The sequence below is a fragment of the Megalops cyprinoides genome, chromosome 20, assembly GCF_013368585.1.
Source record: "Megalops cyprinoides isolate fMegCyp1 chromosome 20, fMegCyp1.pri, whole genome shotgun sequence".
Classification (NCBI taxonomy): domain Eukaryota; kingdom Metazoa; phylum Chordata; class Actinopteri; order Elopiformes; family Megalopidae; genus Megalops; species Megalops cyprinoides.
The window spans coordinates 22,620,251-22,642,432 of NC_050602.1; the positions used below are offsets into that span (position 1 = coordinate 22,620,251).

The 22,182-nt window shown below is 42.6% G+C and overlaps 1 protein-coding gene across 1 annotated transcript in view; it reads left to right on the forward strand.

The window, feature by feature from the left end:
* Positions 1-19,069, forward strand: part of st6galnac5a (ST6 (alpha-N-acetyl-neuraminyl-2,3-beta-galactosyl-1,3)-N-acetylgalactosaminide alpha-2,6-sialyltransferase 5a) — a 33,371-nt gene extending 14,302 nt beyond the window's left edge. The window contains exons 3-5 of the mRNA XM_036554460.1: positions 8,304-8,713; positions 17,051-17,158; positions 18,681-19,069. Coding sequence (XP_036410353.1) covers positions 8,304-8,713; positions 17,051-17,158; positions 18,681-18,936 — 774 coding nt within the window. The 3' untranslated portion in view covers positions 18,937-19,069. The remainder of the gene's footprint in view (positions 1-8,303; positions 8,714-17,050; positions 17,159-18,680) is intronic.
* The last annotated feature ends 3,113 nt before the right edge of the window (positions 19,070-22,182 follow it).

A 22,182-nucleotide genomic window follows, 5' to 3' on the forward strand; every position in this document is an offset into this window, starting at 1 on the left:
CAAATTAGTGTATACTCTACTGCATATATAACTACATGAATCATCTTTGATGGATTTCTGATTGTCATCCATCCGTCATCCATCTCACCATCTTATACATCTTAATGAAAATCCGTCTGTCTTAAGGTTGTTTTTTTTACCCATCTTTACATTTTGAGGGAAGATTACCGCCAGCAAATTCCATTCCTCAAGTCCTTGCCGCAATGACACGCACATCCTCTCTCTGAGAGCATTACTTAATCCTTCAAACTTAATTTTGAAGACTTTAGTTCATCCGTGTCTAATTATTAATTTATTTAACAAAGCCCTGCACGTATTGGTGGACAGGGACCCTCTTTTTGAGAGTAATCCTGACAAATTCCCTCCATTCCTGCTTTTTTCCCCTGTCCTACATTTCCCTGCCACTTCCCTCCACTCTGAACACTCCTCACACAGCACTCTTTCACTCTCCTCTCTCCTCCTCCTGATTGCTTTTTTCCTTCACCTCGCCGCTGTTCTCCTTGAAAAGGCACAGGTTATCGCGGTGGCCCATCTCTCTCTTGTAAATTCGGGATGAATGGCGGTATCTCCGCCGCGGCCACTTTATGGGAATGCAGGGTGGGCCGCAGGCTTTGTTAATCCGCACTTCAGAAAAGAGTGAGAGATTTACGGCGGAGGCCCCCTTCGTTTTCAGGGCAAGACAATCATCTGAACCAGGATTCAATCATCTCCATTACTCCCCCCCCAACCCCTGCCCATATCACCCCCCCCCCCCCCCCCCCCCCCCCCCCCCGTCACCCACCTCACCCACCCCTTCGGATGGGACTGTTGACACAGGGCTTGGTTTATGATTTGTTGGGGTGCGGCACTCAAGGTTGTACCACAAATTTTTTTTTAATGTATGGACTAGATAGTCAGCTTGGTGTGTTCAAGTCTGAAGATTGTCTGACAGTGTGGCATAGTGGTAATGACAAGGGCATGTAAACTAAAGGTTGGTGATTTGATTCCCCACTGGGGCACTGCCATTGTACTCTTGGGCAAGGTACTTAAGCCAAAATTGCCTCGGTAAATATCCATCGCTATAAATGATTAATAGTAAAGTTGTAACCTATGCAAGTCACTCTGGATGCGGTAATATTATGACAATAATAATAATCATAATAATTCATTACGATAATAATTCTGTCTCTGCCATTGTTAATGCTACGTGTGTTCTGATTTGCTGGCTTGTTATGAACATTCTGGAATCGACGTGATCTAAAATAGATCCTCCATCATCACAGGAACACCGGCAGCCCCGGAACCTCCTGTTACCAGGAGCAGAATATCTGGTCATACTAGAATGTCTATGATTGTGAGTCACAGTTTTCACTTCTTTATTCTTTATTTCCTCTCTTGTTGCTGCACTTGGAGTCAGGGCATGCCAGAGATATCAGAGTCTACTCTGCTGTCTTGCTGCCCACATTATCCAGAGCCTCTCCTCACTGCTGAAAAGCTCTCCATCAAAGATGGTGTCATGTAAGCTGCACAAAAACTAGCATTCTTATCCACTGACAATTCCACAAACAAACACAGGCGCATTTGATTTCAACAGAAGCTTATTAGCCCTTCACGTGCTCTGCACAAATCGTCTGTCCCCATTATAATGAACTTGTTTGTAGAATAGCTGAGAAGTGATGGGAGGAAAACACCTGATGAGACAAAAGATTTGATGATGCCATGATGGTGGTGGTTTATTCACCCAAACCCATGAAAGCTGAAAGTAACAAAAATAATACTAAACTAACTTCATGAAAAAAAAAACAAAAAGAAAAAAATACTAGTGCAAACAAAAAAAGAAAACAAACAAAATACAAATAATACAAATCAATTATACAGCTGTTCTAGACACCACTGCATTCTTAGCCAGCTTTCCCCTTACTGACTGAATGCTGCATCTTATAAAGGAAGTCAGCCATTTTAGAACAAACTAAGAAGCATCAAATAAATCAATTAACTAAACAAATGCAATAAACCAATAGATACTGGCATACAGGCATCACTCTACCATATCTAAAATGTTTCATATGTATTTTTCCTCTTTAAAACACAATACGAATCAATTACAAAAGATTAAAAAGGAAACACAGTAAACTGCCCCAAAGTTGCCCTCCCAACACTACAAATCCCATCAGCCCCCAGCCCTCGGGTCCTTTGGCTGATGGAGTCTGTCCTGCTGGTGCCATTGAATGAACAGGTAGGCCATGTTCCCCCAAACCGCAAACATTTAGTTTACTTTAGCTGCTAAAAAGGTGCATATTGACAAAAATGTCCAAGATTTAGAAATTCCTAAACATCCAGTTGGCCACCCTGCATGTGAAGAGATTTCCACCTGTTTCCTTGTTAGTTTGTAGAGTCCAAGGTGTGGGTGCACTTTGGAGGAGGCAAACAAAGGAGTTGGTGAGGTCTTTTCTTTCAACTTGGGAATCTTTGTATGTTGGTCCAGGATATTCCTGCTCATTTTAAAAAGGTCCATGGAACGGACATGCACTCCATTTCAGAACTATCAGTATTTTTGTGTGTGTGTGTGTGTGTGTGTGTGTCTGTGTTTTTTTTTTTTTTTTTTTTGTTGGAGCACACCAAAACCATTGTTACATTCTCTGCTGGTCTCACAAACTTGTAATTGCCGCACATAAAAGTTTTTAAAGCCCGTGTTAGGAACTTTTGCCCAATTACATCTACCAGTATGACTGTGAGCATTGCTGTTACTTGGACTAACGATTGCCGATGCGAGAGTTCCTATTAGTGGCCATTCCGGCATCTTGCTTGGCCTGGACGCCTGATTGCTTTCTTTTTCGTTAGCTCACAAGTGATCTTCAATCAGAGATACAAATGAAGTGGTCCCAGTTGGATCCTCAGCTCTAATTGATACACTTACAATGTGAATGCAATTTGATTGCCCGTCATGCTGCTTCTAAACTAGTATCTAATTTTGGCTAATTGCCTTGAACATGTATGTTTGCCCAATTTTCTCTCTGTATTTCTCTAAACAATAACTGACCGGATTTGGCAGTGAGAGACCCTTTAGTGAGCACCTTTGGATTTAAAGGCATTTTCTGACAGAGGTTAAGTATGCCATTGTATTCTCCTGCTGTGTGGACTGATGGCAGCCTTTTGGAAATGGCTGTGTATTTACAGCTGTCGTGTCTGTTTCCCTCCAGGAAGTCCCGCACACTCTGCTTTGCCGATCCATTACTGTCAGTTTCCCGACCGATTGTTCCTTAAAGTTTGCAGGAGATGAAGGCTATTTATATTTCATCAAACTGACTCATAAAAAAGGGTCTTCTCTTGCCAGAGATGAATCCGTGTGTGCTGAGTGGGTCTAGGGGTAACCAAGGCTACGCTGTGCAGTATATTGTGTGCATTTACAAATTTTCTTTATTGATTTGAGCTCAGGCAACAGATTTGTTTTCAGTTCCCTGTAGTTTTGTGAGCATGCATAATACCTACCTGGGCGCAGAGAGAGAAACCCGCAGGGCAAGCGTTCTGTAAGCTGTCGTCAGATGATATCACAAAGCCCAGGTATCTTGTATGGACAGTGACACAAATATTATTCACAGGAACCTTGCGGGAGAGACAGACACGAGCTCTGTGAAAAGTCATAGGTCATGATTGCTTTATTTCCCCATGGTTATCATTTCTGTAGCTAATGTAATATTGTTGTTGTGATTGTTTGTGTAACTGCATTCTGCTGCTCAGAATTTGTTATAACGAAAGCTGTGTCACTCCTTTACTTCTACTGTGATAAATAATGTTCCTTTGGTGTCAAAGGGTTGTGTCTGTACTCTAGAGGTACTGAACATACGTCAACCCCTTGCAGACCCTACCAGTAGAAAATAGGGTATGATTATAGAACATGATTTACTTGCCATTTCTTACATTCTCCAGGGCAACCTACACATTGTCTGTTACAGTTTGTTTACAGAAGCAATTCAGGTGAAGCACCTTGCTGAAGGGTGGAGCAGCAGTGCTCCAATTTAGAATCAACCCTGCAACCTCTGGATTATAAATCCCACTCCTTCACGACTATACCACAAACATACCACAATATACCACAGCATTACCTACTTAGAGTAGGTACAGTGCCACACCCCATGCTGGTGCTCTGCTGAAGTTAACCAGCACAGAGGCGTGAGGATAGAGTTGTCGGACTGACAGTGGCATTATAGTAAGATATGCAGCTGTCATCAGTGGCTTAGGGTACATGGGCTGTCATGAATGCCCTGGATCCCAGTGGGATGAAAACAGCTTTTCTGTGGTCCAAGAGAAAGAAAATAAATGTAATGGATTTACCTGGGATTGCCTGTGTAGGAACAGATCGCTCAGGTATGGGAATACCTGAGAAAATGTGCAGTCTAAATGTGCAACATATACCTATACTTTGACTATACTGTACTTAGAGCCCGTCTATAGGTATATGACTCCTGGAAAATGTGCAGTCTGTGAGTCATATACCTATAGACGGGCTCTAAGTACAGTATAGTCAAAGTATAGGTATATGTTGTAGTTATATATTTTCCAGGAGTCTGTCAACTGCCTTTTCCCAGGGTCAGGGAATAATTTTCCAGTTTTTCCCCAAGTGGTCTGGGTTTTCTGGGGGTTCTGCTTTTTTTCCCCCTCTGGAAACACTATACACTCTACTACATGTATGTGCTTGTACATCTACCACTACATGTACATCTACTACTACTGTTACATGCATGTGGATATGTTTGTGTGATTTCACCACAGCTTATCCATGCATGTATGATCTTTATGGGACCTGATTTCTCCTATGAAAGGCTTGTTTTAAAGGGGAGTTAAAATCAGGAAGCCAAGGCTGACTAACCCCAGTGTATTTGCTACCACAGTCCATACTGCTCATCAATCTGGGGCTTTAATTGCCAGCATGACATTTACATTTCACCCTCACCTCCCCCTTTTCCTTTGCATTACACCTTCCTATAGTAGACCCGCTCAGGATTCCTGCTTAGTATGAGCTATGACGGCGTGCCCTAAATTGGGGTCACGTTTGAAGAGTAAGCACAGGCTTTGTTGTATTGTCTGTTGTGCATACGAACAGGCTTCTACAGTACTGTTTCAAGGACAGCATGCTAAATTTGGTTCATCAGAATCCCTAATGGACAACGGCCTCTGATCTCGCAAACTTTACATTAATGGCTGCTGGAAATTAGCTTGCTGCACCAGGCCTGTCAGTATCTGCTCCCGGAGGAAACAGGTGCATGCTGGTTTTTGTTCCAGGCTCTGCTTCTAATGACTTAATTAGCACAATCATTTACTTAGTTTGACATTCTATTTTATTTTTTAACAAACAAAACAATTTGGCTTAAGGTGGGGATTTTTTAATGCCCGGTGCTTAAGAATCACTGCAGGAATATTCACAGATGTAACTTCATACAGCTAATTGACCAATCGGGATAATTAAGGGAGGAGAATGGCTGGAATAGATATGAATGCACAGGTCTGACATCCCCGGGTTGTACTGTCATTTCCCCACAGCGGGGTGTGTCATCCATCTCCTTAGTTACTGTGGCACGTCTGACACATTTTGAGGGCTTTAGCACCTGTCCTGTGATTTCATGTCGTCGTCTTTCATTCACCGCGAGCTATTGTGCTAGAGAGGGCTTTACATGCAAATGTTTGCTTCATTTTCCATTTGTGTAAAGAACCTTTCAGACCCTAAATGCATTACATTACATTATTGGCATTTAGCAGACACTCTTGTCAAGAGGGACTTTCATAGGTTACAGTTTTTACATGTTATCAATTTATACAGCTGGATATTTACTGAAGCAATTCTAGGTTAAGCACCTCGCCCAATCCAGTGCAGTCCTTGCAGTACTCCAGTGGGTAATTGAATCTGCATCCATTTGGTTACGAATCCTGCTGCCTACCGCTATGCTACACTGCCACTGCCGCTATCACTATGGTACACTGCCACCCAAATGCAACTTGATAAGGACTCTGTTTATTTCCATGGGGGTCAATTAATCTCTGTGAGAGCGTGCATTGATAGAGTGGTTCATCCTCTATGAGGTTGTTGCCATGTAGCTTTTTACCTACTCTGCATCGCCAGAAAAACAGATCTGCTGACTGACTTGGATTGCAACAGTCAAAGACACAGTAAAATCCCACAGCTTCGGAGTCGTAACTGCCAGAAAACCGGTTTACAATCATACAAACCCAAAAGAAATGAGTGGGGGAAAGGTGATCGGCTGTGCAGCCAATAAGATGCAGTGCAGCGTTGCGGGCTGACCGCGGGAACTCCAGGTTCTCTTTAACGACAGTGCCGGAAAAGTCCTTATACCCGCTCATGAGCTTTGCTGCTCTGGGAAGCTGGTGGCCAGGGGAGCACGCCATCAGATTCTGCAATCAGACACGTGAGAGAACAGAGGGCTAGCCCATTAAAAAAGTCAATGGAATGGGGGCTGTGAATTACTGTTTTCAGCATTTATGACTTTGAAGCTCTCTCCCAGTGGACTGGCCAATGAGAGTGCTTCACCCCCCCCCCCCCCAACAGGGAGTGGGGTCTACAATCAAGAATCGTCCTAGGAGAACCAGGAATCAGATTTGTTACAGTTCAGTGATTCATTAGGGGTACATGGTAATGGAGTGGGTTTTTTTAAACCTAGCTGTGGGCCTGAGTGGTCTGTAAGGAATGGTTGTGTGGTGTTCAGGACCTCAGTAACACCACAGATATCCTTTATTATGATTTGATATTCTGCTCCTGTGTTTCTCCCATCCCCTTGTGCTTGCCTGTGTAGGAATGTATGGTTGGTAACAGGTGGTTCAAGGACTGTTTTGTTTATGTGTTTTGCTGTGGATGTTTGGCCCACACCTCTGCAGGAGTGTTCAGAAAAAGCAAGAAAATCAGAAATCTCATAAAACCCTGTTTCCTCACCAGAGGCGAAAACAGAAATTGTGAAGCACGTGGAGTTTCATACGTGCAGATGTCCATATACAGAACATGGGCAGTTATGCCAGGATCTACCACATCATGCATAATGCCAAAAGAGCTGATTTTCCCTTAGTTACCTGAGGTAATTCATCACTAGGGACTGGCAGTGCTCATGGGAAATGCACATGTAAATGAGGCACAACATCACGGCGTGAAGTCTTTACCTACAAGATCGGGTCCTCCCAGGAAGGTAGGGTCCTGAATGTGTCTGAATGTGATGTATGTGCCTGGGGAATAATTCATACAGTCAGGAATCCCATGCAGCAGCTTCCGGTGATTCAGCCTGTTGGCGGGCACAAAACTGATTGTGCAGGAACACGTTACATCTCAGTGGGAGAGAAGTTGGTCATATTTCACAGCCCCTTGTTCTGGACTTTGGAGGCCCTTTTCAGCATTGTAATATCTCATTTTGACTCCACAGTCTCCATCAGCAGGACCAATTTGTCTCTTGCAAATGTAGGAAATTATGGGTTTACGCCCACCATTGCACCCTTTTGGCCTCGATGAAAGGCAGAAGGAACATTTCAATTATGGAAACAGTGCCTATTCAGGTGCACAGGGGTGGACTGACAAAACCTGGCTCCTGGGGTCTGATCCTGCTACCAGCTGAGTGCCTATCAGTCTTGAACAAAGCCCCTGTGGGAGTCTTCAGTAAGCGAAATGGAACCCCAATATTAGAATGGTTTCTCAACTGAAAAAAAAACCCACAGTACTTTGTTCCCATTTTCTATTTTGAGTTTCAGGTTGAATCCTGTTTAATACAAAGATACTGTACTACCAACAAACAAGGCAGTTGAGAAGGGAGTCCCAATTTATTTAGGAAGCCTTAGGAGTTAAGACATTAGTTAGAAAGCTCCTGAACTTGTCAAGCTAATTTATTTCGCTGAGTTATTTTTTCACGAATGGTTTATGAGTAGGTTTATTTTATACATGCAGGAAATCCAGCTCTGGTAGGGTGTGTCAGAATGAGGGTGAATTGTGATTCAGGACTATGTTCTCTGGCTAGTTCCAAGTACCATTTTAATTTCTTGGTTTGTAGCATCTTGTGATATGGTGTCGACATGTATAAACAGTAATGTGTTCCCTACAGCTATCTTGCTTTCTCTATTCCAGAACATCAGATTATGAGTAAAAAGCAATTTGTTAAATGTATTACATGGGCTGAAGCCAAGTGCAGCTGGACCTGTCCACTAACCTTAAAGATGCTCCCTAACGTAGCACAGTTTTCGGTTTTGTTTTTATCAAAATTGAGCGTGACCAGTTACACTTGATGCTAAAGCAGGTTGTCTGTCTCTGCCCTCTCCCCAATCTCCCCATCCCCTTTCAGCCTCTTAAAATGCACTGCAACAGCTGCGCGCTGGTCACCAGCTCGGGCCACCTGACGGGCGGCGGGCGCGGGGACGAGATCGACCGGACGGAGTGCGTCATCCGCATGAACGACGCCCCGACCAGGGGCTTCCGGCGGGACGTGGGGCAGAGGACCAGCCTGCGGGTGGTGGCCCACTCCAGCATGCAGCGGGTGCTGCGGAGCCGGCAGGAGCTGCTCAACGTCAGCCAGGACACCGTCTTCATCTTCTGGGGGCCCAGCAACTACATGCGGCGCGACGGCAAGGGCCTGGTCTACAACAACCTGCGGCTGATGAACCAGGTGCTGCCCCGGCTCCGGGTCTACATCATCTCCCGGCAGAAGATGCTGCAGTTCGACGAGCTCTTCAAGAGGGAGACCGGCAAGGACAGGTGCACGATGCGACCATGCGCTTTTTGGGGGGGGGGGGGGTCTGGTTTATGGTGAAAAGACAGGCAATTGTCGTTGGGCTTGGCGCCAGGAGAAAACACAGAGGGATGCACGGGGGTGCAGAAAAAGTCATAAATACTGTGTGGACATCAGGATATAAGGAGACAACTGGGGGTGCACTGAGGTCTGCAAACGGACTCCAAGGCACCCCCACAGCATGAGACACCTGAGTGTCATTGAACATTCTACTGTAATCACGTTTTGAGAAAGAAAACTTTAGAACTTTATGCCCGTGGGAAACTATGACAGAGATGATGGTAATGCCTTGGCATTCTCATTGCCAAAAAATGATTGCATGAGACATCCTCTGTCACCTCTAAAAACGTTCAAAGAAATGATTGAACTGAAAATACTATTTTCCGTTTTTCTTTTCCAGTTGATGTTGTTGTGGTCATCCTGCAATCCTCTCTGGTCAGTATGAAAGTGACGATAAGTGTAGAGAAAATGATTTTTAAATCTCTCCTAAGTCTCTTTCGAGATTTAGATCAAAACATGTGGGGGGATGTGTCCACACAGCGTGGAATAAGGAGACTTCAGAGAAGCCAGAGAGCTGGAGACATGGAACAGATGGAAAAATCAAGTGTAGAATTCAGATTTTTCTCATGTTTGCAACAGAGGAGGTTCGTCGCTGTGTGATATTGATGTCTCCTCTAAATCCAAATGGGCCATGACAGTGCCATGGTAATCCAGGCTTAGAATCTGGGGGAAAAAAGTGAGAGTTTTAATCTCTGCTTTGGCTGAGAGAGGTTTGAAACAATTTCGGCGTCGGAGAACTAAGAGAGAAAGGGAATGAAGCTGTCTGCTCTGGGATTGTCACGAAAGTGTGGAAAGATAAGAGCAATTGCAAGTATGTAGGAGGCAGACAGACACTATTAAATATTTTCTCTCCAAGCAGCTCTGAGCCAATTAAAGTCTGCATGGAAATAATGGCCATTCAGGAACCCCGGTGTAAAGTTGAGACAATGCCGAGACAATCAAGAGAGCTCTGCTTAATACAGTGGGGGCAGGAGCTGTAATCTGAGCACTTTTATCAGCACATGTAATATCAGCCTTACATGGAGAGTGAGACGGTAATCCTCTGAAAGTCTTCTAAATCATAATTCCAAAGCGAACCGTGGATTGTGCAATGCCAGGAGTTAATTAAGATACCATAATTAGCTGGAAGCATGTATCCACAGGGGCTGCGTTTTTTTTGTTCTCAGTTGAAAATGGAAGAGTTTTCTGCTTCCCTGAACTGATCTAATTACGCCTTGCACTCGAAACACTGACCTATCCGTAAATTAAAGATTGAGGACTGGCACCTGCAGCTACTTCCCCTTTGGTTGGGGAAACTGTTTTCGCTATTCACTGTCAAACCAGCTATTTTAAATATTGAGGTGCTCTCCTGATAACCAAGTAGCGCCGGTTGTGATTTGCTGAGAGCTGTGGAGATAAGATGGCTGCATCTCTCTCTCTCATGTTACGTTCCTCTTAAGACCTGCCAACTGTTCCAGTCTAACTGGGATTTATTAGGCAGCTGCGCTCATGGTATGACTAATAGTTCACCATGTAAACTAGAGAGGATGAGGGTGTGACAGGTACATTTGATTGTATCCACAAAGCAAAGAAAAATGACATCACTAATCAAAAGATCAATGCGTGCTGCTCGAAGTGGCTAGGTAATCTTGATTATTGAACCCATTCATCTGACAGGCTGAAAGCGGCAAAGTCTTCGGCAAATGACGCTGGGTGCTGTGTTGTGTATGCGCGGCAGGCTTCCCTTTTTGTCACAATAGACGGCTCTGACACATCGTTTACCCCCTCTTCCTCGGTTGGTGGCCCCATCACGACCTTGCCGCTGTCTTGGAACATTACCGCCACAAGCAGACAACTCAAATTATTCTGCCAGCACAGAAGGTTCAGTATGAAGGAAGGGCATTCCAATAGTTTTCCCTCACCTTTTAATTGGCTGAGTTATGTTATTTTATGCTTTCAAATGATTCTGGTACTCCAGAACTAGACAGATTGAAAGGGTCTGTAGTCTCACTCTCCTCTAATTTCACTTAATCAAGGGTGGGTCAGTCAACAGTTGTTTCTGGTTTTACATACTGACCTTTAACTCTGCATAGGCTAATTTCCCACATTGTGAGAATGTTTCTCTTGAGTGAATGAATTTGACCAGTATTTTCAGCGTTCGACTGATGCCAGAATCTGCTGCCAGAAAATCATTTCACATGAATAAGTTCCAGCAACACTCATTATTGTGTGATTAAAGTTCATACAGTGCATACTTCACAAAAAGTAATTATAAATGAATGTGCAAGGATAAAACCTATGGTTGGGTTAAGCCCCGATTTAGACATGATAATGGCTGCAATGAATTTTCTGCAAGTTAGATTATGCAAGCCAAGCTGATGGGGTAAAGATGTCATGTAAATGAGAAATGACTATGCAACAAGAATGCTCTAGCAGCTGCTTCCAGTAAGAGAGAACAACAGAGCCATGGAAGAGTAAAGACACAATTGCAACAAGATGCAAGCAGTACACTGGGCAGAGACGGAAGATGAGGATCTTGACAAGAGCATGTGTGGCTGTTTGATTCGTCTCTGGCCACCCACCATACCAAAAGAAATAACTGAATCGCAATGAGTAGAAGCATTTGTGGTTTTGTACACCCCTGAGTTACGCTGTGCTTAATAATTTCCAGTTCAAGCTAGCAAGAAAAATCACAAGCCTGGTAGATTCTGTAGTGATAACTGAAGCCACATCTCGAGGTGGTCACACATATTATGAGTCTCCGCTTTCGACACTCTCACAATTTCAGGGTGATGTGTCAGCCCTCAACTCCAGTGTTGCAGCAGCTAATCTGTATGCTCACTTGCCTTTATCAAAATTAATGAAATTAATGGAACAAAAAGAATCAACTGAAGGAATTATTGATTTAAAGGTAGATCCTTAAAACCTCAAAATGAAGCAGTGAATGTTTTGAACGCATGGTGATTTTGGCCTGAATAATTGACCTAATGAAGCAATGAAGTAGAAAAGTAATTCATTAGTACTCAGTGAAGAGGGTGTGTAGCTCTACTTTGTATGATACATTTAGTAACAATACAGTATTTAAATCAACACCTTTCGACCACATCTTTGCCCTTTTAAATCACATGGATTGTGCAGTGCTCTGGTGGCATATAGAAGCTGCCAGGCTTCAGACCATGCCAAAATGTCAGTAGATTGTAGTTATTGCAGTTTTCTAGAAGGCAGCCTTTCGTATGGTGGCTTAAATGTTTCTGTATTGGAAATAGTACACTATTTGTTGCCTATTTGACCAGCTTTATTTTTTAACAGAAAGGACTGAAGGAATGTCACTTACCCGACAAAAGTATTTCCACCAATTTTTTAAACACACAGTACTTGGGTCAGTTAGTTAAGCACATTACCTCTAACCTCGTTCACATGCCTACATACTTGCTGCATTTAAATATTTCATTAAAAATATGCCACAATCATATATTTCCCTTATTTAACTTAAACAGTTCTCTGTGCACTCAACAACAATTAATTTAAATTGAACCGCCTTGGATGTTTCCCGGGACATAAGTGAATCTCAAGTCATTTGGAGAAGCTTCCTGCAGTTTTGCAAATTAAATGTGACAAATTTGATGCAGTTTCAGGATATGCTAGCTCTTCAGGCTGACAAGCCCGACAGGCACAGCTGAGAGTAATATGTAAGAGTGAGTGGAAAGGCCTCCGAGGCCAATTTAAGTACATACGCTGGCGCGAAAGAGCATCAGTCTGAGCAATCGCCATGTTCCCATTTCTGTGTTTTGCCTTCTCCTCTACAGGAGAACACACACAAAAGATTATTGTGTAGCTCAAGTGGCTCAAGTGATGTGGCGTGACAGAAGAATTCACAAGACAGTTGAAACCGCAGTGGCCACACCATGTGTTGGAAACGGAAATCCAGACTGACTGAATGGCATTAGTCTTCCAGAGACCAACTGCCTCGGAAAAAAAAGGCAGATGGCACATCATTTAAGCTCTTTCCTCTGTAGAGGGAACATGGACACGCATCCAGAGGGGAATGACTGTAAAGGAAGCCCGAAGCTTCTGAAGGCACCGTTTTCTGCTCCCAGCGGAGATCGGGCGGGTGTATTTTCAGCACGCCTTAAAGAGCGATGAATGCAGCCCACAAGTGCGCGGATATGATAAGTGTGGCGGGGACGGCGGGATAGGTGTGCAGAGGTGCGTGGTGTGCCGGCTCTGGCTTTCGCTGATAAACTCTGAGGAAGGCATGCATGATACCGAGAGGCCCTAGCGCGAATCGCTAAGAGCACGAGGTGAAGTCAGCCCCCCACCAACCCATCCCCCCCCTCCCCCCCCCACCCCTTTCCTCCGAGGGCCTTTTGTTGTTTAGTGGTGAGTGGCACGTGGAAGTACTGCCTCAGGCTTTCGAGAGAGAGAGAGACGGAGAGAGAGAGAGAGACGGAGAGGGAGAGAGAGAGAGGGGGAGAGAGGGGGAGAGAGGGGGAGAGAGGGAGAGAGAGGAAAAGAGAGGGAAAGAGAGGGATAGGGAGAGAGATGGGGAGAGGGAGAGAGTGAGAGATATACAGAGAGAGAAAGAGAGAGCTGAGAATAACTATTGATAAAATCCTCCGGAGCCTCTCTATGACCTACAAAAAAACCTGCAGCTGTTGGTTCAGTCCGAAGGTGCCTGTGTCGCCCTCATGGTTTAAGCTATAAATGGAGGCTTACCTGTGGCTCTGGCCTCATATCCAAAGACCCCAGCGTGTCTTTCTCAGAATGACTGGGTCAGCTCATTGATCACTCTGCAGCTTGAGGTTGTGGTGCTTTGTTTGGGGAGATATTACGGACAGCCTTTTGCTTTGGCGTGTGACATCTCGAAAATGAGTTCTGGTACACAAGAGACTCGACACCATGGGGACCACCTGGAGTAGCCTTCAGCTCTGGCCTACAGGCACCGCGTCAGGGGGAGGAGGCGTGCATGCAGTCACCAAAGGCACCCCGGGAGTGAGATTCATTCAGTTTGTCCCACAGCCTTTGCGCGCATTGTGAACGCTCTCAAGAGATTTGTCACCGCCCTGTCATGACATAACTGGCCTGGAGCAGAGTGTGCTGTCTGGGTTTCCAGGGTCTCGGTAGCTCCACACTGGATTTAAAATGAATGGGTGGATTGAACATTGAACTGTGGCCGGTGATGGCTGAGGACCCAGCTGCAGCCCTGTAATCGCTCTTTGTCAGCTGGAGGTGTATCTGTAGGTTTATCGCAACCTGCGCAATCAGAATCCGTCCCCCACAACAGTGACGAGTCCTGCAAGCCAGTTCTGCTATCCATCAAAGTGTCCTGAGCGTGAATAGTTTAGCTTAGTTTTTCACCAGTTCTGTGAAGATAAAATCTCAGACTGCGGACACCTGTTTCACAGATGCACTGTACACGGCTAGCACGGCCTGATTCTATGTCACTGGTTTCAGATCTCATATCTGTGCAAGATCTGCAGGTGTTTCTTCCCTCACCTTTAAAATAAAAATCCAGTAACACTTTGTGAAAGTTTCTAAAATGAGGTAGAAGAGGCTTTTCCATAGGATACCTCTTCATGTTTATTTTAGTCTTATGTGATGAATTTTATGATCAATATAGAAGTGCTCTCTGCTACTGAGACCTCTCGTAACTGCTGGCTGGTCCGGGCTTGCTCTTAACACATAGGCCTGCTCCAACAGACCAATCAGAGCAATGACCAGTGGAATGAGATGACCTCAAAATCAGAAACTTTTTTTCCACTCAGAATGTCTTCTTTTCCCCACCTCTACTTATTTTTATACAAGAGCATTCTGTCCCTATGATTAGCAGTTTGTTTCTGCCACTACTTTCGGTTAGACAGAATCACCCACACACACGTACTCCAGACACACGCACATACATACACATACACACACATACACACATACTGTCTGAGAGTAAAGGTGTGCGGGTGGCTGTTGAGAAAAAGAAAAGTATTTAAAAAAAAAAAGACAGTTTGACATTTTGTGTGTATGTATTTATAGGTGTCAAATACTTTACATATGTGCAAGAAGAAGCTGTATCCTGCAAGTGGGGAAAAAAAAACCTCCTACTTCAGCCAATCACAATATCTCCCCTTATTACCAGCAACTCCTTTTTATAAGAGTGAATAAAAGCAATACAAAAGCAGTGTTTCCACACAGATAGTTCTCTGACCACATAAAAAAAAATGAACAAAAACTCATTGTGGGCCGTTTACAGTACGGTGTATGCGGTTTTGTGTTCAGGATGAAAACAGGCTAGGTCTTTCAGCCACTCACTCTTGTTCTGTTTCCGTCATCTGTCTTTTCGCATCTTTTCTCCTTTGTCGATCCCTGGCGAAAGTGGCTAAGTTGTCCTTCTACACCGAGTATGTCACTGGCTCCCTGCTCCTTTCCTCCCATCAGAACCTGCTAAATGATTGTGGATTCTGTTTACATCCATCAAGAAAACAATGCAAATGGCTCTTTGTGGCCTACCCCTTTCAAATTATAGGTCCACAGTTAGACTCATGGCTCATCCAAGAATTCAGACGGATACAGGCCTCTAGACATGGATCTTTTTTTTTTGTTTGTCTGTTTGTTTTATTTTTGTTTTTACTGTTTATGTTCAATTTCGCTGACATACAATAGACAGCTTCTGCCAGAGAGAAGGTATCCAAAAATCAGATTATCTGACAGCTTCAAACTTGTGTTGCCCAGTGAGCCTAATGTATAGTCCGAAATTCCAATACAGGGCTGCATAGATTGGGGGGAAAGCACAAAGAGATTTTTTTTTTTTTTTTTTTTAAAGAAAGAAACATGGAACACAACACCAAAATGGGCAGTCCTGTGTAAGTTTCAAAATTATGTAACCCAAAATGTATAATAAATAAATCAGGAATCACCAGTAAAGGAAGCCACAGCAATCATGGTGCAAATATCAGAGCTGTGTAACATAATTAGCTAGCTACCTATCAACCTTACAATATAGGCACTGTTTAATTTTAGCTACCTAGCTACCTAACTTACAATATACACACTATGTAATGCCAGCTAGTGGGGTAACCAGCTTACAATATGCTCATTGTGTAATGTTAGCTAGCTAGAAAGAATGCTTGTCGAGTTTTGCCCTTGTATGCATTTCCAGAACTCAATCTACCCCTCCCCAGGATAAGCTCAAAGGAGAATCTGCACCACATCTTACATAATGATAAAATAGTTGTGTATGCTTTGCAAATGGCATAAAATTGAAGACTTACACACCCAAACCACAAGCACAGTATCAAATTACATTTCAAGGACTTACAAACTAAGATTTTATAACATGTCTGTTTGATTTCAGTCCTTGCAATGATGTGCCTCAAAAAATAATTATATGCATCCTTATCTTTGAGCACTCTCTGTTTGATTGACAGCTTACCAGTATTTCATCGCTATTATCGCTCACATTTTTTATTGAGAAATCACATGCAGCCATTATGGTTTTTTTTTTTTTTTTTTTTTTTTGGTCCAAATGGCCCATTTGGCTAGCAATCTGAAAAATGTTCTTTCCAAGTACAGATAATTGACCTAATTGCTCCTATTATGCTTATACTCATAAAATAGCCATGGCTCTAACAAGTGCTCATTTGTGTCCAGAGCTTGGCACACCTCTGCTGATTATTGATAATTTAGTGCCAGCTGAGAATGATGCGCCTCTGAAACAAATACCATTGTAATTACACAGAGGTGAGGGGTGTGTTTCCATAGAGATGATAAATGTGATTGCAGCAAGCAGAGACATGTAATTTAGCACCAATCAGAGGCTCAAAATTAATCACATGTTCAGATTTTATGTTGTTTTTTTTACAGCATGATCCCTTCATTAACCAGTATTGAACAAAGAGCTAAATCACACTCCTGTATACATTATTAAAAGCATAATGCAGTCAAAACATATTTCTGATTTTACTTGAGCCTCAATAGATTTTGTTGTCATGACAAATATATCTTTAAAATTTAATATACTTTGTTTATCATACTGTTTTTTAATGATTAATGAGGACCTCCTCAAAAGAATAAAATGTATTTGTTTGTTTAGTCATGTATTCATTCTTGTCTTAATATTTGCACTTTGAAAGCAGGTTAGCTGCAGCAAAATGTCATCTGTAACTAAGCATCTGAGTTACCTCATTGAAAATGCACCTTCTGTGTGGTTTAGTCATCTGTTTTTTCTTCTCTCTCGCTTTCTTTCTCTCTCTTTCACCCTCCTTCTTCTCTCTCAGGAAGATTTCCAACTCCTGGCTGAGCACAGGCTGGTTCACCATGTCCATCGCACTAGAACTGTGCGATAGGATCAACGTCTACGGCATGGTTCCTCCAGAATTCTGCAGGCGAGTCCCTCTTCATTCAATATTTAATCACCACCCTGAAGGACCGCCTGTCTCCGATCGACAGGACATGCGGGCTGTTGGCCAGTACATTGGGAAAAGTTATTTCACTTGTGCTCCCTTGAGATGGTAAAGCTCAGAGATGTGAAGGCCCTGGAATGAATTTGGCCAAGGACCGTGGAATATGGTTCACTGCAGAATACGGTCAAAATATAAATGCTCAACAAAGCATTCATGACTAATGATAGTAATAAAATTGTGAAATACATGACTGATGTCTAGTGCAACATTAACAAATGTTAATAAACATTCAGTAATGTTACACTAAACATTATTAAAAAGAATGACAAGCTTATCATAAAATTCCAGTTGACATAGTACTGGCAGTCCTCATTTCAGATGATGCAGTTTACAAAGATTATTATGCTTATTAAAATCCCACCAACATTTATTAAAATGCTGCATCAATGTTTATATCCTGAACTGTATCAAGAGCATGATAACACTCAGGAAAATCTGAAAAATATGTGAAAAGGCAGATTTTTTTCCCCAACAGGAGTTTTTGTTTTAGTCTTGTGTTGGTTCTCATATTTTAGATGTTTGTTTTCATCCAGTGGATTCATGAGAAGTAGAAGATTTACTCATTTCATCCTTTGAGCGTGTGCACCATCTCTCTCACCCCTGTAATAAACCCCTGTCCAAACACTGTGATTAGCATCTTGCTGCTCTCGATGTCATTCCCAAACAATCAGGCCATGTTGATTGCAATACTGAACAGTTTCCCAGTCTGACAAACCTGCCCCTTAATATCATTTATTGAAAATAACACAAACAATGTTTGCTAATGATTGTATACGGCTATAATTTAGTTATTAATACTTTATTATGCAAGCAAAAGTATTACCAAATTTTTAAATAAAAAAATTATATATATCACTTCATGAGTCATGTCAAGACAAAAGACACGTGTCCTATATTTGGTTATATTTATTGTGAGTAAAATCAGGTGGAATATACTAATGAAGAGGCACTGCTTTTATTCAAATCATTTGAAATTTTAGCTGGTCAGTAAATTATTTTCCTGCCAATGTCAATGTATTTGTGTTGTCTCATTCAACTACTGCACAGATTTTTGCAACTGTGGTCGAAATCTGTTGCAGAGGTGGTCAGAGATGGTGTGTGAAATCTCAGCAGAAATTATGAAATTGCTCAGATATTTCATGTTGAATTTTGCCAGTTTGTATTGAAAGCTGGGTCAGAATTAAACTAGGGTGACTACCCTCATGCTACTATATATGTATGTATGCATGTATGGCCAAAAGTCCCCTTCATGTGTACAACCAGCTGGAACTGATTTGCTCATCAGCTGTCTTCCTGGCCTATCAAGTGCTGTGCTCTCTTTACCCAGCATGCTTTGTGTGGGCTTCAGAGGGACAGCAGCCGCTTTGATGAGATCAGTCCAGGATGAAACGAAAGGCCCCTTCAAACCCTCTCTCCCTCTTTTTCTTCTTCTTCTTTGGTGCAGGGAGCCGGCCCATATCTCGGTCCCCTACCATTACTACGAGCCCTCGGGGCCAGACGAGTGCACCATGTACATCTCGCATGAGCGCGGTCGCCGCGGCAGCCACCACCGCTTCATCACCGAGAAGCGCGTCTTCGCCAACTGGGCCCGGACATTCAACATCCACTTCTACCAGCCCGACTGGAGCCCCAAAGAGATTCCCGCCAACAGGACGGTGACCCCGGTCCCGTCAGGCTCCACCGTGGCCGGGCACACGTGACTCGCTGGACTGCTGCTGTACACATTTAGCCGCTGACAGTCAGACTGCATGGGCAGGACCAACCCTGACTAGCCTGTGCCATATAATGATGTTTTTAGGACAGTCCTCACCCCCTCTGAATGCCCTCCACCCCCCCCCCCCTCCCCCCGCCCCCCGCATTCCCAAACTCACTCTGAGTTATGTCTTTTGACCCCAAGTCTTTTGCTACCACCCAAGAAGTAAAACAGCGGTAAATAGTTATTCCGGTGATTAATGAGGCTCCGTTTATTCCCCTTTGTACTGTCAGCGGCTGCAGTGGGGTTCAATATATCACAGCCGTGGGGTTTGAGTTTGGGTTTGTGTTTCTGTTTTTGCACCAGTTTGTCCAGCCAGCTCATAACGTTCCTGTAGCATTGATGTAACGTTAAAGCTCTTTTACAACATTGCGGCAGGGTTATGGAAACGTTGTGAGAATGTTATGTGTGAGCTGAGTGCTGCTGGGATTGCGGAGATAGGTAGTTATGAGAAGGATCTGGAATGTGCCAATTTCTTTATCCCGAATGAGAGAGAATTTGATTTAACAGTGTTGTATTATGCTATGTTTATAATGATCAACTGTTTTCTATGCTATTTATTTTGAATAATTTGTGAAATTAAGATTGAATCAACAATTTAATCATTTAGCAGACCAGTTTTTAACTGTTTTGAATTATGTAAGCATCTAAGTCCCAACAATCATCAAGAGAAATCTACATTAATCAAATACGAGTCGATTTGCAAATGAAATTTCAACATGGAAGACAAAGAATTTTTAAAAAGACGTATAAAAGAATATTTATGCATTTGAAGTTCTGAGAAATATTTTGATACACTTTTGCAGTCCCATATTTTTATTTTGTGTTTTGACCAACCGCCGGAAAGACACCCAAACAAAAAGAAAAAATCTGTTTCATTTGAATGTAAAAATAAGAACACTTGAAAAATACAGTACAGTTAGAAAAAAACACAACTCCTGTGGTCTCTATATTTATTTTTCTTTCCATTTTCTTTCTCAGCCTGGTCTGGACATTTCATTTGATATGACGACTGTGACAGGGAGTCTGTCGTCCACCACACCATTTTTCACATAATACAAGGTCTTCAGCTCCTCGGCCTGAGGTTTGCAATGGCTCGGTGTTGGGAGATTATGCAGCCTTGCATCTCAAACAGCAGTGTCCACTCCTGTTCCTAGAGACACACTTCTGACAAAGGCAACAAACAACATCTTTGCTTAGCACCAAACGATCTCAACTGTGTGTATGTGTAGCCTAGAATACTGCTGAAGGCCTGGAGGTCTCTCAGACTCTGGGTCTGATTTTCCAGCTGTGATATCTCAACTGTATTTTCTTTTACAGTTTTACAAATGATAAATCACAGGTGAACATTTAACTTGTACTCCATGCTGAAGAAGCAGAGATACAGACTCAGTGTCATTTGGTCTTGGTAAACTGTTGGAGCAAAAACCATTTAATGCTTTTGACAGCTATGATCTTAAGAAATATTACATTCATATTCATATGCAATGACTCCACATAATTAGTATTTTACTAACAGACTGTGTCAATTTTTTCATAAAGTTGGTATAACATCGCTTATACACAGTAATTTTCATAGTGCTAGAGGGAGATCCTATTTAAGTCCCTGGCTGTCTGGCTCTCCATCCATTGTTGTGAAACATTTTCATTTTGGGTAGAAAAATTGTTAGATTGTAAGAAATGAGCTACCTGTGGGCTGTCTCTGTTTAAAACTCTCAGTATTCCCACTCCACATGTGTTGAGAATGTAATTAAATAGATTCTTCATTCCAGCACAGATATATCCAGAGAGAGTCAAAACGTGTTACTCAGATAGGGACTGTATTAAAGCGGGACTGAATTATACACAATAATGTAACTGAACAAATTTACTTTCTGCTCTCTACCTTTGCCCAATCTCTCTCTGAGCGAAAGGGAGAGGAAGAGGAATATTTGTTACATACACAGAATTGTAATTGTGTTTATAAGCTGAAGCCACCGTTTACTAATTGGCAGGGCTGAATCTCATACATTATTTACAATGTGCGCAACACTGCCAAGCGTGTGTGAGTGCATATGTTAGATATGTAAAACATCCTTTAAAATGCATCTCTATGCAAAGGACCAAAAAACGAGTTGCAGGACTTAATTCACTGTAGACGCATGCACTTCAGGGGAATAAAGCTGTTATTTATGGGCCCTTTGCAACTTTCTCCCCCACATTTGATGAAATGTTTAGGGAGGAAGAACTGTAAAATGGCATGGCGGATTCGGCAGGAATTTAAGCAATGGGAAGTGACATCAATCAGGATTCTGCTTCCTGTGTTTGAGAGAACACAGACACAGAGGTGACGTTTCCAGAGTGACGTACCCGCCCACCTTTGCTTTGAAACATTTATTGCTTCTGCCCCACAAAGCAGCCCGGCTCTACAGTCTGGTATACTGATGGGTCTGGACATCAAAACACATTCACAGCCAGCTGCAGATTTACTAGCAACATACAGAAATGCTGGACTTCCCTGTATTTTTATAGGAAGTTTATAGGCAGTGTTGAAATGATGTGTTCCAAGAGCAAGTACATTCGTGGTCATTACTTTGGAGTAAAGCTTTGAATGGCCAGTATCAGGGATGTGCAGTAAGTGGTCACCAATGACCCATGAAACACTTTCAAAGGATGTTTCACGGAATGGATAGCAGATTTATTTTAAATGACAGCATTAAAACCTATACTTTTCAATATAATGAAACATCCTACCCAGTTAGATCCTACTTTTTTTCCATTGGATGCTTTACTTATTACTATGGTAGCTTGTTCAGTTGTATTGTGAACAGACAAAACTGGATTCTCTACAAAGATATGTCTTCTCCCTGTAATACTTGGGTGTGTGTTAGTTTGAAAAATAAATAATTTGGGATATCTCTCATAGCACTGAATTCTGGGAAATCCCAGCAAACAACTAATTTAAAATTCAAAGGATAAAATCCATGCAAATAATTAAAAATAACTACCTCATAAAACCTACTGTATTCCAAAAATGTAAAATATCGACTTTGATAAAAAGGAACGTGTTTTCACTGTAATGAAACCATTGTACAGAACCACAAATATTCTGTGCAACAGTGTCTTTCTCAGCTTTTGTGTGACTCAATTAAACGTGTGGCTTGTATGAAAGGAATAGATTGCAGTCTCCCCAAATAACCCCAAAAGCGGCCTG